The 19,216-nt window shown below is 39.8% G+C and overlaps 1 protein-coding gene across 1 annotated transcript in view; it reads left to right on the top strand.

Annotated features, from left to right (window-relative positions):
* The first annotated feature begins 7,687 nt into the window (after positions 1-7,687).
* Positions 7,688-19,216, top strand: part of cbl (Cbl proto-oncogene) — a 37,301-nt gene continuing 25,772 nt past the window's right edge. Inside the window, exons 1-2 of the mRNA XM_086164015.1 lie at positions 7,688-8,629; positions 13,379-13,626. Of these exons, the coding sequence (XP_086020141.1) occupies positions 8,483-8,629; positions 13,379-13,626 (395 nt within the window). The 5' untranslated portion in view covers positions 7,688-8,482. The remainder of the gene's footprint in view (positions 8,630-13,378; positions 13,627-19,216) is intronic.

Genomic DNA, 19,216 nt, shown 5'->3' with positions numbered 1-19,216 from the left:
TTATCAAATCCTTTGTTTGAAGTTGATTATGTTAAAATAGCTGAGCATTACAGACCTTTATGTGTGTATTTAAAAAAAAAAAAAAAATCCCCATTGAGAAACACTGAACATACGGTTAAAAAGGAGATTTTGGTCACATACAGTGTAAACTTTATAAAATAATTCACGAAACGAATCAACCGGATTTCAAAGGTAAACAAACTCTCGTCCATTTCATGAGAGCCATCTAAGTTCATGAGCATAAGCTAGTGGATTTCTCAAGCACTAAAAACATTTACACAGGTGTTAAATCAGGCGTAGTACGCAGGAGATTGCCAATTACCTGGACGCAACACCAGCAGTCGAGTAGAATTAAAGCGAATCCCTCAGAAACAGCGGTGGACCCCTGGAAGTCCAACCTGGGCGGCAGCGGGGTTTAGCTGCTATACTTGATATGCTTTATTTCCTTCTGTTGACATTTTTATTCTATTATAAATATATTTCCGTGTGGCGTGGTTCTCATTTGGTCTGACATATATGACCTTTTGAGTTGTTTAGAAGTCTCATGCTAAATGCTAAATAGCTTCTGGATGCACTTTGTTGGGGTTTTTTTTTTGTTTGTTTTTTTTTGATGTCTTGTTATTTAACTGGGAGGGAATTGTCCAAATGGCAAGGCTGTTTAGCGGAGACACATTTGCATGCAGAAAAGCGCAAAGAGAATTCACGGCGTCCCGGTTGAGTAAACATGATCATCGCTTGGTCACCCAAAAGGACCTGATTCATCTACCTCTCGTTTTTCTCTCATAACTAAATTAACATGCTCTCGCGAATGCGGCGGGACCGCTGAGAATGTGCATCGGTGGGAATCTAAGGGAGGGTAATAAGTTTAACAGCTCACTCATTACACCGAGTGAGCGACATCAACGCCACAGGTGTGATTTACGGTTTAATTCCAACCAGCGCGTGTTCTCCTCTCCCTCGGAGTCTTCCGTGTGCCACCACCCGCATGTCACGGTATTGTACGCGAGCGGCATTATGACTCCGACGCGTTAAACATTCACCCCCAACTGCATTTTCGCCGCTGTGTCGAGTTTAGTTCCACCGTGCTCGTGCTTCTACCCGCTGCCTTCAGTGTTGCAGGTTCATAAATTAAGTAGACCTCAACTCACCACCTTAGCCGTGGATTTATGGACCTCCAGATGAGCACCGAGTGCCTGCAGAGGTGTTTGAAAGTCGGTTTCGCTCCTCGCGCTCACCCAGTCACACGCAGCGCACGCCGATATCGATTTCCCCAAAGTCGATTCACATCTTGCGAGAATTCTGTGCACTAAATGTGATGCGTCTTATACAATCCAAGCGTCGCTTTTTGTTTTGTCATCGCTTTCTAATGGCGATCGCCACCTTTATTCCGACAGCCTATTTACCGAGTTTTTAGTGCGCAAATACATTGTCTCTGTAAAGCGCCACTAATGAGCACTGGATAGAAAATGACCATCATTAACAGGCAATAAGTGGCGCTGGCATAACTCGCAGCTGGTGATGCACATTTTAAGTAAGAGCATTTCCATTGGCATTTAATTAAAGGATTGTTATTGTTTTGTTCCTCAAAGAAATGAAATTCAGAGGATGAGAGTTCTCTTCGAGGCGAGCTGCTGTCAAGGCTGTTATACAGCCTCCCCTTGTTCCCTGAGAGTTGTTGAATATGTTGACCAAAACATCTTGACACTGTTTGTCTTTCAGAGAAATAAAGTGGAGATTCATTTACTTTCTCTTTTATTCCCTCTAAATTCATGATTGATGGCCCGCTGAGGATGCATTGATTGTTTTGTTGAGTGTGTGTGTGTGTGTGTGTGTGTGTGTGTGTGTGTGTGTGTTGCAGTGAGGTTATGTAAAAGTGATATTGCTCTCAAACTCTCTGTAAGGGAGATCCCATTGGTGATTCTAGGTGACTTATTACAAAAAAGTAGCAGACCTCACCAGCCGACTTACATTCAATTAGAAGAACAGTCTTTAGCAAGCTTTGTAAGGTGCTACTGTATTACTTATTTTTACGCATACGATGACACGCCAATTCATAAGATTTAATGGCCTCCAGAGGAACAAGTTCGGATAAGTTATCTGTCTGCCCATGGCATTATTGGGCCCTTTTCCCTGCAAAATCCCAGGAACTTTTAATATCGAGCAATTTGTTTTGACCCTGTAAGTTTCCACCACACCCCAAAGTTAAGGGGTATTTATTCAAATCAATCTGATGATATTTGATGAAAGGTGTTGAAATTAAGCGCATTGAACCTCCGACTCGATGTCCAGCTGAATATCTTCCTCCCGGACGTCATCGCATGTCTGCTTTTCATACGTCCTCTTCTTCCGCTCTCTTTTTTTCCACGATAAAAACATTTTAAAGGCCGGCTTTAAAATGAGGAAACGCTGTAAGTGTTTTCCATCAATCGCTATTCCTCATTGGCGAAAGAACACGTGTGTTTCCCTTCCGTCCCAACACAGCATTCTGGGTCATTTGGAAAGTCCTCTGTGACAAAATATTACAATTTACGTCAAAGATTATCCTCATTTTGACACAATATCTTGTTCCTAAAGATTCAAAGATCAGCTGACCACATTATGGTGATAAAAATATGGAATTTTTTCTTGACCTGATATTGTAATTTGTGACAAAATATCATACATATATTCTGGAAAGCACAAAATTACAGCATTTACGGATCAAAGGTCATCTTCATTTTGGTATAATCGTATTTTGCGAAGGTGCTTTTCAAGCCATTGTTAGAACCCTGTGTTACTCTTCTCTCCATAACTCTGGAAATGAACAAAACTCCTACACACACACACACACACACACACACACACACTGACACACACAAAATGGGTTGTGTTATCTCATCCTGAGTGGTGGAATGACTGCAGTCAACCCATTACACCCTAATAAACGTGAAGAAACACCCTCTGAAGACGCAGCCTCCTTCAGTTTCAGGATAAAATATTGTTTTTCAGATAAAGCTCCTCGTGTGTTCCAATGTTAATTGGACGATAGAGCGCGGAATTATCTTAATCCATGAGTGAATTACACGTTGCTTTACAGATGACACGGTAAGAAATATGCACTGGGCCGTGAAAACACCATAAGCGACAGTCTTGCAAGTAAAATCTGTTTATCTGGCTTCCCGCAGGGGGAAGACGTGTTTTATCGATGCTGGGCAGCTAAATCATATTTCCTGCATCATTAACTGTTGTTTTTGCTTTTTTTTTCTAGCGGTTATTGTCGATTATTTGACCACCTCCTACTAAACGCAACTTCTTGTTTACATTCTATATTTCACAAATTCCCTCAGGTCTTATTTGCGATCGAAGTGGATTTGTTTTACGGACTGCGGCCGCTGCCGCAGTGGTAATCTGTCTCCGCATATCACATTTCCAGTCTTGTCTTCCGTATTTTCTACCTTTACCATATTTGGTCTCTTCTCCACAAAGTCAGGAAACTGAGCAAATGATGTATTTTCTTGCTTATACACATACCTACTTTGAGATCACACAATGAATTCGCTCATGAATATCACTCATTAGAGTGGTTGGATTACATGTATTTATTCCAATATCCATGAATATACTGCATTTTTTACATATAGAATAATGTGTACACGCTGTAAACTCAAGGTGTCCGGGATATTTAGGCCAATAGTCATTTGCTACATCTAGTGGTCATTATACAGCACTACAGTTCCATGAGGTCTATTTTGGATGTAAAAACCAAGAATGTCAATCAGCGTGTTAGCTGTGTTAAATTGTCGGGCGCAAATTGATGCCGACACGGATATCAAATTCAATTGGACCGCACGCCAATGTAACAGCAGCCTGTTTGAACTGAGGGTGAGCGCAACGGTTATTAAATTAGACATCTCGCTGAGAGGGGCAGAATGGGTCCATTTCCATGAAGCCTGTTGTTCAGCATTCTGGTCAGTTCACCTCAAATACATTTTAGACGTTCCTTGGATTTGGGGTTCCGAGTTGTGCGCTTGTCCACCCATCGTTGTCAGAGTCACACACAGTTTTCACGTCTGGCTATCTTCTGTGTTCGCAGAGGATATGGGAATAGAGTGAACTTAAAAAAATGCACTCTGATAAATCAAATATACTAACATTTAGTTGTTTAACCAGATGTCCCATTTAAATGATAATGAATTTTAGAAATGTACAGATATTGTACCAGAGTAAGATAGTAATAACTGACTATCAAGGCTTAATTCTTCAATCATTTCTGTCATATTCTTATTATAATAATAAGACAATGGCTTCTTGGTGCCATGGTGACACAGTTGTTAGAGCTTCCCCGGTTTGATTCCAACAGGGGGCCTTTATATGTGGAGTTTCTCTGCAGTGTCTGCGTGGGTTTCTTTTTCGGGTACCCCGGTTTCCTCCCACGATCCAAAAACATGCAGGAGACCCTAAATTTCCCAGACATGTGAATGAGGGAGTGAATGGTTGTTTGTCTCTTTATGTGGCACAGTGATCAACTGGCGACAGACCCTCTCGCCCAGTTGCAGCTGGGATAGGCTCCAGCGACGCTGAGTGTAGGATAGACGGTATAGATGATGAAAGAATGAATGAATGAATGAAGACTATGGCCTCAGGTCAATATCCCAGCTACATCTAGCCTGCTGCAGTGAGGAAAATGTAAGAAACACCTCAATGATTTGCAATAATCAATTTGCTTTAATGAATCTTGGTGTACATTTCAGGAGAAATACTCAGTATGAACCCACTTTTCATTCCAGTGGGCCATAAATTGAACTATTATACAAGCTAATTTTCAGGGTTTTTTTTTTTCAGATTGGTTATGTTTCACAGTAAAATTAGTAAATCCATCTCCGGTCTATTGCCGTATTATATAACATTGATTTATTGGCTCGGGGCTAAGGGGTGCTGGAGCCAATCTCAGCTGACACTGGAGTTGACCCTGCCCCTGCTCTCCAGTCCATCACTTGGCTGCATAGTCATACAACCAGACACTCCCCCACACCTTTGAGACAATTTTAAAGATTTCAAACAACCCATTGCATATTTTCTAGACTGCAGAAGTCAACCGGAGAAACCATTTAACCAAGGCTGATACAGGGAAAATATACAGACTATACACAGGATTCGGCAGAATTGAACCAGTGACTGTCTTGCTCCAATGTGGATATATGAACAACTGGACCCTTTCATTATTTACCCATCCATCCATCCATCCATCTATCCATCTTCTATTGCTTTACCGGCAATAAAAGACGCACCAATACAATTATGGTAACTTTTGGTGACGACATTTCAATGAATTGCTTTCCATTTACATCAGGCACAAGAGAACACAAACAAGAAAGCGTATTTGAAAGTATTGTCATAAAAAGCAATCAAAAAAATGAAGTGAAATTGAAGATTTTAATTTCAATAGGTTGCCCTTTTAGACCGTTGTGTACCATTAGAGACATTGAATTCACTTTCCCTATTTTTTCACTGAGAATGAAACGTGACAAGAGTAATGCATGTCCAATTGCAGTGCTTGGAGAAAATATCAAAAACACTTTAAAAAGATGGATGTAAGTCTGAGTAAAGGTAAGACTGATTTCTCTTCAGCTGCTTCACACACTAGACAAGCTTCATCTTGGTTTTTGTCCCACATGCGTTTTTCTATTAACTTCTTCCCCCGCCTCATCACGATTTTTTGTTCAAAACTTCACTCTGTGACGTCTGAGCTCCAGAACACCAAATGAACTAAAAATGCTGAGCTTACCATTTCATTTTGTAATTCTGATACAAAAGTCATGTACATGGCCAGGTTATTAGCATGAGAGGCTTTTTTATTCTGTAAAATGACATCATCTGGGACTTTGGATTCCAGATTTGCGTGGTGGCAATGGTGTACGACAGTCAATGGTCTTCTCTCTCGTCTTGCAGCTTCTGCTGAATGTCCCTCTCACCTCTGCTCAGATTGACCCCGTCAGACAGTCAATGGATGGGGGAGGCTAATATAATCAAATTTAAAGAAAGGGTGTTGAGCCAAGGTGGCAGTAATCATTACACATTGTGGTACTGGCCATTTGCTGCCATTATCATTATTAATCTTGAATCAAACAATCAATAATGGACTAAATTATTATTTAGGTTTCACTTGAAAACTCTTCAAATTCTACTAGGATCTGTGAAAAAAAAAAATTACAATGTGATCTAAAAGTTTTCTGGCAGCAAAGGGTATTGCTGTTTTGTTCGGCGCCATTCGGATGAGTGGTTGCGTAACCTTCAGATTCTTGCCAATCTTCTCCTTATCTCCAATGATGCACTTCTGATTGCCATCATCTAATCACTAACAAGACTATCACAAGCCCGCACCAACTCTGGCTTTTGCCATGAATACTGAGGAGCCTCATCTTCAGTCAGTGCAAGTTTAGTTTGCTCGAGTGTGAAGTAAAACTTGTAATTGTCTGGTTGCTTAAAACCAACATCTGCTTCTCTGTGTCCAGGATTCCCCAACAGCAAACCACCCCCGCCTGTTATCAAGTCTGGCTGCCAGCTCTCCTTCGAGAACGCTTCGTCTGCCAAACTGCTCCTGGAAATCCTCCCGTCATCTCTGCAAGATTCGAGCTAGTCATCAAACGCAACTTTGGCAGTGAAGCAGTAAAAGGCTGTTTTCAACTTGTCTGCTGGCCTTGTCGGCCTTGGGGTTCTGCCCAGTGCATGACAGAAACATTCACATAAAGTGACCGGGGGTAGAAGGGCCCACCGTAGAATTAGCTGAATTCGCTTTTCGCCATGATTCATCATGTCATCCTGGCATACATTTTCTTCAATTTCTGTTCACTGTTTGCTGTTTTATCATATGAAAATATACACCATATTAAGTGGCCATTAGAAGGAATCAACCTCATCCCCGAGGTTGTGATGTTTCCTTTCTTTATCAATTTACGTTTTCTTTTCCTCTTCACAACGTCAAAGAAAACAGTAAAGCAGTTCATCCTGATCAAGGCTGAGCAGACAGTCGAAATAATGTCATTTACTCTGAATTGGACCGCCGATGTAATCCCGGCGCACTAAAATTATTGTAATCTCTCAGTTTGTGGCGTGACACAGAATTACAAAGTATAAAGCATGCTGACTGATCCCATCCCTCAGACTGGCTGTATCCAGAATATTCTGCATGTATTTTCCCTCCAGCTCCTGTTCACCTGCAGTGAAACACTGATACCTCTTGGAAATTGCAATGATCAGCGTGCAAACAGGAATCCCATCTGGGACAAAGATACATTGGTCTTTCATTATTTTTGTTTTTAATGGGCATGCATGCTTTCTTGCTGAAGCCATTCAGGGAACTCCGCTACGTTCAGAGATGAGGTTTTTATTACTGGGGACTGGTTGCTAGGCGGCGTTGTCATGGTATCCAGGCTTGACTGATAGCTGATTGACATCAATAACAGCCAATCAACTGCCGGCTTCAGTTCCTCCTCTTCCTCCTCCGTAGCGGTTGCAAAAACCGGAGCCTTGAATCGGATCGTGTAGCCAGACATGTCAAAGCGTCTTTCGTTGCCAGGGGTAACTGAGGCGCGCGCCGGGAGAACTCGGAAGTCCATTCAACATCCGTTGTAGTTGTAGAGACACAATGCGCGCTCCCGACTACATTCATTGATCGTGCCCGCGCAAAGCGCAGGCGTGGAGTTTGTTGTTTTGTTTTTTTTTTCCTCTCTTTTTTTTGGGAGGGGGGCGAACGGAAGGAGACGAACGGGAAAGGAAGTATAACGTCACGGGGGTGTTATTGGGAGGGAGGGAGGGGGGCAGAAAAAAATACAATGTTTAATTCCCACAATTATTTATTTACTCCCGTTGACGTGCGTGTGTCCGCGAAACCCTCGCAGTTTTAAGTGCGACTTCCTCTCTGCAGACATCGGTGAGTGTTCGCTGTCGTCAAACCGCCGCCGAACTTCCCGTCTGAAAAGCTGCTGCGAGAGAGAGACAGAGAGAGAGAGGGAGAGAGAGAGAGTGAGAGAGAGAGAGAGAAGGGGGGACGACATCAGGAGGAGAGGACACACTCCAGTCCACAAGGCGTATGGGTAAAGAAGCGATGCCATTGTCCTCCAGCTGAGCAGGAACACAGACAGGTCAGGCTCTGCCCCCGATCAGCCTGTGTGCGTCCCCGCGGCTAGCTGCAGCGCGGCGGGGTTATTTTAGCCGGGCATCGATCAAACAAACTGGGTGGTGGTGGGGGATCACCGATGGGAGCCTTCATTCGATAGCCCCCCCTCCCCTCCCTTCCTCTAACCCGCGGGGGTTAGAGGAATTCGCCGGATTCGCCAATCGGGCGCTGTTCTCGCCGGGGGGTACCGGATCATCACCATCATCTCCAGCTAATTCCAGAGGGCGATTCGGAACCCCCCTGCCCCCTCCCCATCCCCACCCCACCCCACCCCCCTGCCCCGTAGCACCTGTCTACAGCTCTGGCAGACCTTAGCTGAGCCTGACCATGGCAGGGAACCTGAAGAAAGGCGGGGGGCTCATCGGAATGATGAAGGATGCCTTCCAGCCGCACCATCACCACCTCCATTCCCATCACCAGCCGGGGGCCGTGGACAAGAAGACGGTGGAGAAATGCTGGAAATTAATGGACAAGGTATGTGTCAAGCGACGTCGGCTAATCGTTAACCTCAAGTAAGCGTCGGCTGCCCTGACGACTGCTAGCTAATTGGAGCTAACTAGCGACAAGCTAGCTAATCTTCCTACTGCTGCGAGGCTGCCCGTTGCTAACGTTAGCCTCTCGGATGGGTGAAGACATGGTCAACAAACATATGCCAATTCGCCGAAGTCTGCGAATTTTATTACATTTTTCGCCGCGGCTTCGACTTAATACACAAACAAAGACGGAGACAGTTAAACTTTTAAACACGTCGGCGAGGGGCATGTCAGTGTTTGCTTAAACATTTGCTTGCTAATGCTGCTAACGAGGTGGCATATCATTGTACATCTTGCTTATTTGAGCATGTTTTCAGAGTGACAGGGCGCTGCTAACTTTTACAAAACACAGATATACATTAACGGGCATATTCTCTAATCTGCTTAAAGTGTCACTAAGTGGGGTTACTGGCGTAGCAAGTAAAGAAACTGTCTCCTTTGTCAACTGTCTGTCAAGAGGGCAGTCCCCCTCCTGGGAACTGCAACAAAAGCATCGATAAATAGGGGAAAAATGTGTTCGTTTAACTCGGCCAATTATGCAATTTCACAGGGGACACTCTTTTCGCAGCTTCACTTCTCGGAAAAAAAGTTTCTAACAGTTTGACCTCCTGTTTCCTGTGAGATTCACTGTAATATTGTGTGTAATATTGAGTGAATAGGAAGACAAGACACACTATTGTCTCCTCTTCCTCCTTGAGACTTGACTTAGGAGCTCTGTTGTGGAAACCCAAGTTCTTTCATTTATGATCTTACTGAGAAACTTGTTGTTGTTTTTATTTTCAAATGCATTTGCATTTGCATCTAAGGTTGGCATTGTCGGTTGGTCACATGTTTTAAACAGTTATAGTGCAAACAGGAAGGAAGGAAGATTCACTGTGGTTCAGTTATTTCAGTCATTAAGTTAATAGGTGAGCGGGTTTACACTTGTAGCCTATTTGCCCGCATAAACAGAATTTAACAGACACCTGATAAAAATCTCTGCACATGTGGCTGTTCATGGCTGAAACCACTCGCAGGCTGAGGTTGGGGTTTGTAGTCAAGAGTATGAAAGTAATTGACAAAGTTGCCTCTGATCACACCAAAAAGGTAGTCCTATCTTTGCACTCCTCCAGTTACCAGCTCAGAGAAAATCATTCCAAGGCCAATTCACTGCCACATAAACCACCATCTGCAGTGTATGATAATTATGTTTTTACTTTTTGACAACCCCCCTGACATACGCACGCATACACAGTTCCACACACACAAACACACACTCTCGACAAAGAGAGATCTCAATACAAGCCAAGGACAGTTTTACCCGTATTTTCCACCCTCATAGGACTGTAACATGAAACCATCAACTGTCAAGACATTTTATGCAATCATTTAAAGTTATTGAACTTCTGGTGACCCAACACTGCGGCTGCTGTAACATCTTGTAACACTGCTGTGCTTTTGAGGCTATTTCTGTGCTATTACTTTTTTCTAGCTTTTCTTGTGCATTATAGTAATAATAATAATAATAATATATCTGAATCAAATGGAAAGTAAACTTTTCTTTGTCAAATTTCTATTTTTAGTTTTCTATTTTTGATAAGAAATTAATCCAGTTAATTTTCTCGTGGATTAAATATCTGCATCATGAAAGAGCTGACTCACTAAATGAAACCTCTTCACTGTGATATCTTACATTACCTGGGTTTTTTTCTTTTAAGCTTAGACCACCAAAAGTCACATATCACATAATTTTCTTCCACCCATCCATTCATTATCTACTGCTTATTTCTACACTTAGGGTCACGGGGATGCTGGAGCCTATCCCCGCTGTCATCGGGTGAGAGGCAGGGTACTCCCTGGACCGGTCACCAGTTAATCTAGGGCCACATATAGGGACAGAAAACCATTCACTCTCTCATTCACACATCTGGGCAATATTTCATCTTTTTCACGCTGCGAGCAATTTCTGCTTTTTTTGTGATGGCATCTGCAACATCTACTTTCAGATTGACAAAGTAGTGTTTGCATTTTATGCATTTTCCTCCTCCTTTGAAGTACACATTAAATAAGCTGTGACAAGCAGCTTTTGACACAGTATGTAAATTACACATGTAACACATCTTCATTGAACTTTCTAACAATCCAAGTGCAGTATCCTGAAATTCCAGGAGGAAAGTTGGTTAAACAAATAGTGTAGTGAAGTTTGTCATCTGACATTCTTGCTAAAATATTATCCGTGTTATGTAATTTTGATCATATGAAAATTGTCAAGCAGTGAACAAATATGTTTTTGTCTTCAATTAGCTCGACAGAGGGCAAAGTACCAAAGTATTAATTTGCCAGTTTAGAGTGCATCCTAAAAAAGAAAAAGAGAGTGAAATTAAAAAACAAAACAAAACTATTGTTAACTTGTTCTCAGATAGCTTAACCTTAAATGGTCTCAAGGAAGTAAAGGGCGCAGGCTCTATTCTAGGCAGGTATAAAATCGTCTGGTGAAAGCTATTACAGACAGGTCAAAAGATGAGTGGAATGCAGTTTAGCTCAGAGCCACCCATCATTTTTGACAAGACTGTTTTTTAATTGACATTTGTTCTTGTGGCTTCATACCTGCGTATGCATGTGTGTTGGCTACAAGTGTGACGTACCAATTGATTATCTTAGGAATACAACCTTGGTGAGTCCTATCTGAACCTAGACAGACCAGTTTAGACTGTCTGCATTTATAGATACAAGGATGACGGATTAAATAGATTAGCACATGTAGCTAGGAAAACGAAACAGGCTTATTTGAAATTCACTCATCCCGATTACATTTAATGAATATTTATTTCATGTCTAAGTATGACAATGGGCTGTTTCCTTTTCCCCCCTTTTTTCCAGTGGCACTAAAAACATGGAAGCAATCTAATCATGAGTACAGACATGACTATGCACAAACCGACATTTGTGCCATGCCAGTATTTGCTTTCATGCGCACATTGCAGTGGTGATGGGTTTAATTTGAAGATCGTTGTTAGTTTTTGTTAGTTTTCTTTAGACTGACTGGTCTAATGCTGAATATTACATGGATAATCTTAACCACTGAGTTTGGTGAAGTGTTGTGTCTTGTTCATTTTTGTTAGTTTTTTTTTTTTTTTTTTAAATCACACCCCACCCCACCAATGCTTCATACTATTTCAGTCTCTTGATGTTCGAGTGGTAGCCAGTGTGTGTGTGTGTGTGTGTGTGTGTGTGTGTGTGTGTGTGTGTGTGTGTGTGTGTGTGTGTGTGTGTGTGTGTGTGTGTGTGTGTGTGTGTGTGTGTGTGTGATGCTGAACTGCACTCATAGTCAGACCCTATTGTAGTTCTCAAGCTGTAGACATTTTGAGAGTTGTGAATTAATTTCTAATTAAAATATTTTGCTGATAAAGTTTTAAAGAGGCTGCCTGGATCAGCAGAGATCAACAATACTATTTCTTTGTCTAGAAAGCTAAGTTTGTTTGGATTTTGTATTTATAGTATTTCTTTTGTCACATACTTAAATTAGAAGAATTCTCCCATGCACTCAAATAATAATAATGCTAATAATTATGGTAATACAATTTATAATATACTCTATTTTAATTTATTTATTTTTGTTAAACAGGGTAATTAAACTTGTCCTGAATGTAGTTCATTTTAATAATAAAGTTTAAATCAATAACCCCTCTTCTGTCAGGCTTTTGGCATGGAAACAAGCTTTCAGTATAGAGTCGTTTTTGAATCCAGACATGTGTATGCTATTAAATAATAAAATAAGCAGTAGTTTAAGGTCTAGCCACAAGCTGAAAATTTGCCAAGTCAACAAAACCAAACCTAGTGAAGTCAAACCAACGTTTTACCCAATCTATGATTGTTTTGTTTATGATCGTTTTTTTGTGCTCTCCTAAATGTTAACTGCTACCATGCAGTTGACAAAATATTAGATGATAATACTGAGGGCTATAAAACAGAATCTGGTAGTAAAATTCCATAATCATTCCAATACTGAGTTTACTGGAAGAGGTATTTTAGTTGTCCACGACTGGTCAAGGAAGTGACTCAGGACACAGAGCTGTACAACTAAGATGGGTGAAAAAATGGTTGAAGATTACAGGGCATGACACAGGCCTCCACTCCTAATCCTAGACGTCAGCCCATAGTTGATGAATGACAAGCATGAGTTTGAACTTCAAGGATGTTTTATAGGGACATCAGTAAGATGATTATCACTCGGTTCATCTATTACAAAATTCAGCATCTTTTACATAAATTATTGATATTTTATCAAGTAGAATGGGTTGATGTTTCTTTGCAAGTATTTGCTAGATGTGGAGAATTAGAGTGTTCAAATAAATAACTGCTCACAAATTCTTTGGAAACCCTTGTGCATGGTATGAAATAATAAACACACTTTTAAATCCCATAGTTTGAATCTTGCATTTGATGGGACTTCTTGTCCTTTCATTTTTTTCATTCTTCATGCCCTTTATCCGATTTAAATGACATATTGTTTTCAGTAAGTTTTTAATCGGAAAAAAGCTACACTGTACGATTTTAGGCTGTCTTTGTATAAGAGGGATGGATAGTATAAAAAAGATATATGTCTGTTCTGTCTTTTACTTACACATATTTACTCTTTTTTTTTTTTTTCTGTCATTAGCTATTCGCTTACTGTCAAACTGTATCTTGTCTCCCTCATCACTTTCTGCAGGTGGTACGTCTGTGCCAAAACCCCAAACTGGCCCTGAAGAACAGCCCCCCATACATCCTAGACCTGCTGCCAGATACCTACCAGCACCTGCGAACAATTTTGTCCCGTTATGAAGGGAAAATGGAGACGCTTGGGGAGAATGAGTACTTCCGGGTCTTCATGGAAAACCTAACCAAGAAGACCAAGCAGACGATCAGTTTGTTTAAGGAGGGCAAAGAACGCATGTATGAAGAAAACTCGCAACCCAGGTGAGAAAAGTGAACGGGGAACATATGACTGCTGGCTGAGGATAAGATGAGCGTATATGATTCTAAGTGACTGACTTAACATGGCTCCAGTTGGTGTCCTTTTCCTTTACAGATCTTGTTGCGTCACCATTGTGATTTGGCGTGGCAAAATTAAATGGTGAATTAGATGTGAGAAGTCTCATTGATACAGCACATCCTGAATGAATGGCACAGCGTGAACAATTGCTCCCAGGGTTGGTTGTAGCTCCATATGAAAACAAGAGGCAAGAGGCAAGAGGTGTTGTGGTTTGAGCATGTGAACATCTGTGGTCAGAGTGACGCTGTATTCACAGCTGTTTGCTGGTTTTTCGTTTTTGGTGCTGGCATATCACTCACGCCTACATTTACGTTTTCAATTCACAAAACATCCCCCCTGTCATCTGTTACCATTGTGCGTTGCAGAGTTGATTACAAGAAAAGGCTCCTGACCTGATTTTATAAGTGAATAGACTTCTAGAAGTGCAAAGGCTAAAATATTCTTCTTAACTAAAAGTGCATTTCTCATAAAAGAACGGATTAGACATACTGAAACTTATTTGCAGCATACAGGTGGTGCAGTTTTAATCATCAGGCTGTTTGGGGAGGGGTGTAGTAAGCTAGTAAGTGGACAAACTGCCTTGTTGTCTACTTTTTGGATGCTGTTGGCACATAAAGACATGTAGTCACAAGAGGTACCCTATAGAGTATGGTAATCAAAATGTTTAGCTGTTTTTACATGTATAAGCTAAAAGATGAAAGAATTAAATATTGTCATGGTTATATCTTTGAGATTACCTGCTTGTGGTTGGAGGTCAGCCACTTGTTCTTATTCTTATCTTATTGGATACCTTACAGAGGAACATTGGTGATGGCAATTTTAATATGTAGTCTATAAAACAAATATATTATTTTGAGAATATGGAAATTGATGGACAGAAATCATGGCCTGAGGACAGACTGTGTTTAAATACTTTCTGCATTCAAACCTGTATTATAAAATCCACAAACTATTGGAATTTTTCTTGGTTTTATTGATGTAGAGGTATGATCATGCGGCCCAAAATCTAGTGGACAAACTATTATCACTTCTAATAATTTGTTAGAGGTGCTATAAGTTGTGTGTGCACTATTGTGACACCTCTATGGATCTGAAAAACTGGTCATTAACATCCTGTAATTTCAATAATAACCGAGAATATTTCCCTCTGACAAGAAAAGAAAAGAACAAGTAATTATCCTAAATTAATTGTAAATTTTCATGTTTAATTATTGTTGAATTTTAAATGTGAAATGATGTTTGCCATAAATTGTAAACCACAGTTCTGCTTTCACAGGGCATAAGATGTTTTTCATTTCACATTTCAGTAAAACCTATGAGATAGTTAACATGAATATGGTTCCGGATTGGTCAGTTTCAATGTTATTTTCTATAGTCTATTGTACTAGATCTAATTCTGTTCTTCTGTTTCAATCTATTCTCTGACTGTAATTGTGATAATTTCTGATCATTTCTATTTCCATGGAAATATAGTGAGACGAAATATTTTGTAAATTACAAAACTAATGCACAAAAAAATGTTAAAGGGAAGCTGTTTGGGTTGCAAAACTACTGGTAATCACGTTGCCCAATCTAATGAAATACAACAAGCCCGGAAACTTTTGTCTAAGAAAAACGGAGAGCAGTATTTTAATGTGACCAGTATCCAAGCAAGCATTAGCATATTCTGTAGCATGATTATTTAGAGTTTTTCGGTTAACAGCTATTACAGCTATTATTAATAATTATATCAGCTATACACCTATTATGAGCTCGTAAACATGACTTTTATTAAAATGATTTTGTCTTCACTTTTTAACCCCACTGCTGTTTGTTCTAGCACTTATTGAGTTTTTTTTCTTGTAGTATCATAAATTAGCCTTATCTTGCTTAGTCTAAACGATACACGCTGATCTTGTAGCTCAGTTCCCTGGTGACCCTTTTGTGTCACAGCTTCTATGGCTGCAAACTGAGAAAAACCACGAGGTCAACCAGACAGAGAAGGAAGTGTCTATCTCAGTCACCCATGTACTTACCATGAGCCGATAAAGCTGTCTTAGCTATTCTATCAACAATTCAGCAAAATTATATTTAAACATTTCTGGTCGCTCCTAAAGAAATGACTGACTAAGAGGAAATACACACAACAGTAGCCAGGAATTACACACAAAGACTGCTATTGTGTGTTTTGGAGAAGGCAGCAGCACTGAAGCTAACAATGAGTATCAGCCTACTTGAGAATGCTGTAGAATCTAACAATGACAGTGAGCTGTCGGAGAGGCTGGTCCGTAGTCAGGATGCAACTGAGCTGAGTTCTTCGCATTAAATGGGAGAAGTGAATTAAAAAACATAAAATCACCCGAATATAAAAGTAATCGGACAATATCCTGATTTCAGTGTTTTAAGTTTACGTTGAGTTAAATGTAGAACAATGATGTCATAGTTATTTTATCAGGACAAAGGTCAGACCCCTATCGTTATATTTGTTCATGTAAGCATTAAGAATAGTTGAGGTTTTACAAACTACTTGTGAGTCATTGTATTCGCAACATTTTGATGCTATCAGTCCCCTTGAAATACCACCATCCATCCAATCCCTACCGCTTATCCTGCACTCAGGGTCACGGAGATGCTGGACCATATCTCAGCTGTTATTGGGTGAGAGGTGGGATTTGCCCAATTTTCTTCCCATTTAACCTAACAATGTTTTTTTTTGGACTGTGGGAGGAAACATGCAAACCCCACACAGAAAGGCCCCTTGGGAGCCAAACCAGGGTCCTTTAGATGGAAGAGCTGTGCTAACCACTGCACCACCATACCAACTCCAAAATACCACTATAACAGTATTTCTAAACATAACACAGACGGGAAATTGAATCTTTAAAGCTTAAGCTAAGCTTTGCACGACACATCAAACTCAAAGTTTGACTTTTGTTGCAACTTAACTAGTGTCTGAGTTGACAGTATTTTAATTTCCTTTAGTACTGAATATGGAAAGTAGGTAGAATGAGGAAGCGAGTTAATGATGTGCATCATGACAAGTAATTTTACCTCCCTTATGCACTGCATTTATATCATTATTTTGTGATGTGAAGAATTTAAGAATATCCAGATCAGTAGAGATGCCAATTTTGATTACTTCAAAATGTATCACTTATTTTAGGAAGGTAGAATTATTGTGCGGAAGGCCTATAAATCTTGTTTTCCTGAAGGAAAGAAAATTAGTCTTTGGATTAGATCCAAGCAGAAATTATCCTTTTGTTATTCTGATTTTCCCCTGAAAATGGAAAATATGCTACTGATATTTTTCCTGTCTGTAAGCTCTCTAAAAATAGCTAATATGAGGCCAAGTGACATAATGACATGGAGACATTTTTTTGAGAACATCTTTAGGTGTGTAAGGATAGATGCTAAACAGTAAAGCAAACTCTTTTAAAAAAGGACAAGATCAAAATTGTTCTTCTCAGAAATTGTTTTACTACTTCTGTAAAGAAGTATTCAGTAAACCTGTGTTAAATATCAGAATGATAAAACAACTAGCAGTTAACAAGCAAAGTGTTTTGTTTTTTTTTGTTTGTTTTTTACATTTAGACTTGTATCATAGTAATTTAGACTTATATTAGTACTTGTATCATAACTCGACACTAAGGACATCCTCTTGAATAACTATTTCCAAAGATTGTTTTATTTGTTATCCGATGTACACTTGTTGTTCCCAACAGTATTAAATAATGTCTTTCACTGTTCAGTGATATAAAGTGATTTATTACTGTAGTCAGGATAGAAAAGCATGATATCTGATGGCTGAGTATTTGCAAAAGTAATTTGCACCCAGACTATTTCGGTTCACCGAATAGTTCCATCGTAAAGTGTACCAGAACTATAATACAAAGGTCTTTTTTTCCCAAGTACATAGCCATTTACTTTGATTATCAAGGAACCCATCTCATCATCATGCTGTCATACTGCAGGAAAGGTCTCTGTAGTATTGGTTGGTGCTCTACGTAAATGTAGGAAAGTATAACAATGACGTAAGATCCAGCTGATTGTGATTAAAAGTTTGCATGAATGTCACGTATTTGTGTTTTATCAGGAGCTGCTGCGTTAGCACAAGTGTGAAGACTTAGATCCTCTAAATCACCTTTCATAACTAAAATCTGTGATCCTAACTGTTCTTGGTAAGCATCTTAAATATGTCTTATATATGTCTTAAATATGCTTTGTCCTCGAGAGTGAATTTTAGCATGTATTGCATTATTTGGGGAGTCTTTTTCTGTGGCTCAGCTGTGCCATGTAAGACAATCAGTATTTTCACCAGTTCTTCATCTGTTTGTACCCTGACTTATGTGGCTAGCAGCTCCATCTTAGAATATGGTGACCAGCAAAACACATAAAACGCTTTTCACCCCAGCAGGATATGGCCTGCATGTGCTATTTATCTGCATAGTGATAAATCAACTCAGATATAAACTAAGCTTTAGCTATGTGAGCTACGGATGTGTTGAAGTATAGTCTGTTTTGTTTTATGATTCCCTCACTTCTCAGTTGAATTTGATTTACCTCAATGATAAGATGTTATATTGAACTGCATATAGATGGAGAGTGCGTTTTTAAATCTGATACTTGGTTTTCCATTTGTTCTTTTTACTGTTCATGCCTTCATTGTTACTATTACTCATATGTACCATTGGATAGAGGCCAAAGTGCTGTGCAGTGGTGTTGCGTGTGTCTACATTGTGCCACCATAGCTGTTTCCTGATGGAGATTTGGATTGAGGCCTGTTCTGGGGAGTTATACTTTAAGTGATGACGAGAGCTAGATTTAGACCTAGTGTAGACGGTTTCATTCAAACAGAAACGCAAATTTAGGCTTGTACACACAGCATTCAGGAAAAATATGCTTTGCCCCAAAAATTCTTAGCCTGAAGAAATGAGTCTCACTTTGCATTATCATGGTATAACTTAAATATGAGCAATGCCTTTAATACATTTGGTTAAATACTGATGAAGTTTCAAAGGCTTTTAATACTTGCTGAAAAACATTTTTGAATGAAAATTATTAGCATTTTAATTTGATCCGAATCATTGTCTATAAATAATCAACTCTAAAGCCTACAAATTTAGTTATTGACATTAATTTATTGTCTTTACCGTATTGTAATTTCCTGTTATTATCCAAATTATAAGAGACACTGACAAATTTATATAACAGAATTTTTCCTTTTTTTTTTTTAAGTTTCATTAACGTGACTTAAGATGTTCCAATCCCATTTGTCATCCAGAGTTCAGGTTCCAGTGCTGCGACCGTCTGCAAAAATTCTATCCTGTCCTAAAAGTCTGAATAATATGGCAAAACATGATAACAATATGATAAAACATGTGATCCGTAACCCTAGCCCCTAACGAGGGAAGACTGCTAAAATCGAGAATTTCTTGTGCAATAGAAGGCTTTTATATATTTAGTGTTTTTTTTTTGTTTGTTTTGTTATGGGAAAAGGAAAATTCCAATGCCATTGGCCTCCTCAGCAGGTCGAGT

This window comes from Fistularia commersonii, chromosome 18 (genome assembly GCF_037954325.1).
Source record: "Fistularia commersonii isolate RoL2024-O1a breed Wild chromosome 18, RoL_Fcom_v1.0, whole genome shotgun sequence".
NCBI classification, from domain to species: Eukaryota; Metazoa; Chordata; class Actinopteri; order Syngnathiformes; family Fistulariidae; genus Fistularia; species Fistularia commersonii.
Note: the sequence above shows the minus strand (reverse complement) of the source record. Positions and strands in the feature narration are given on the sequence as shown.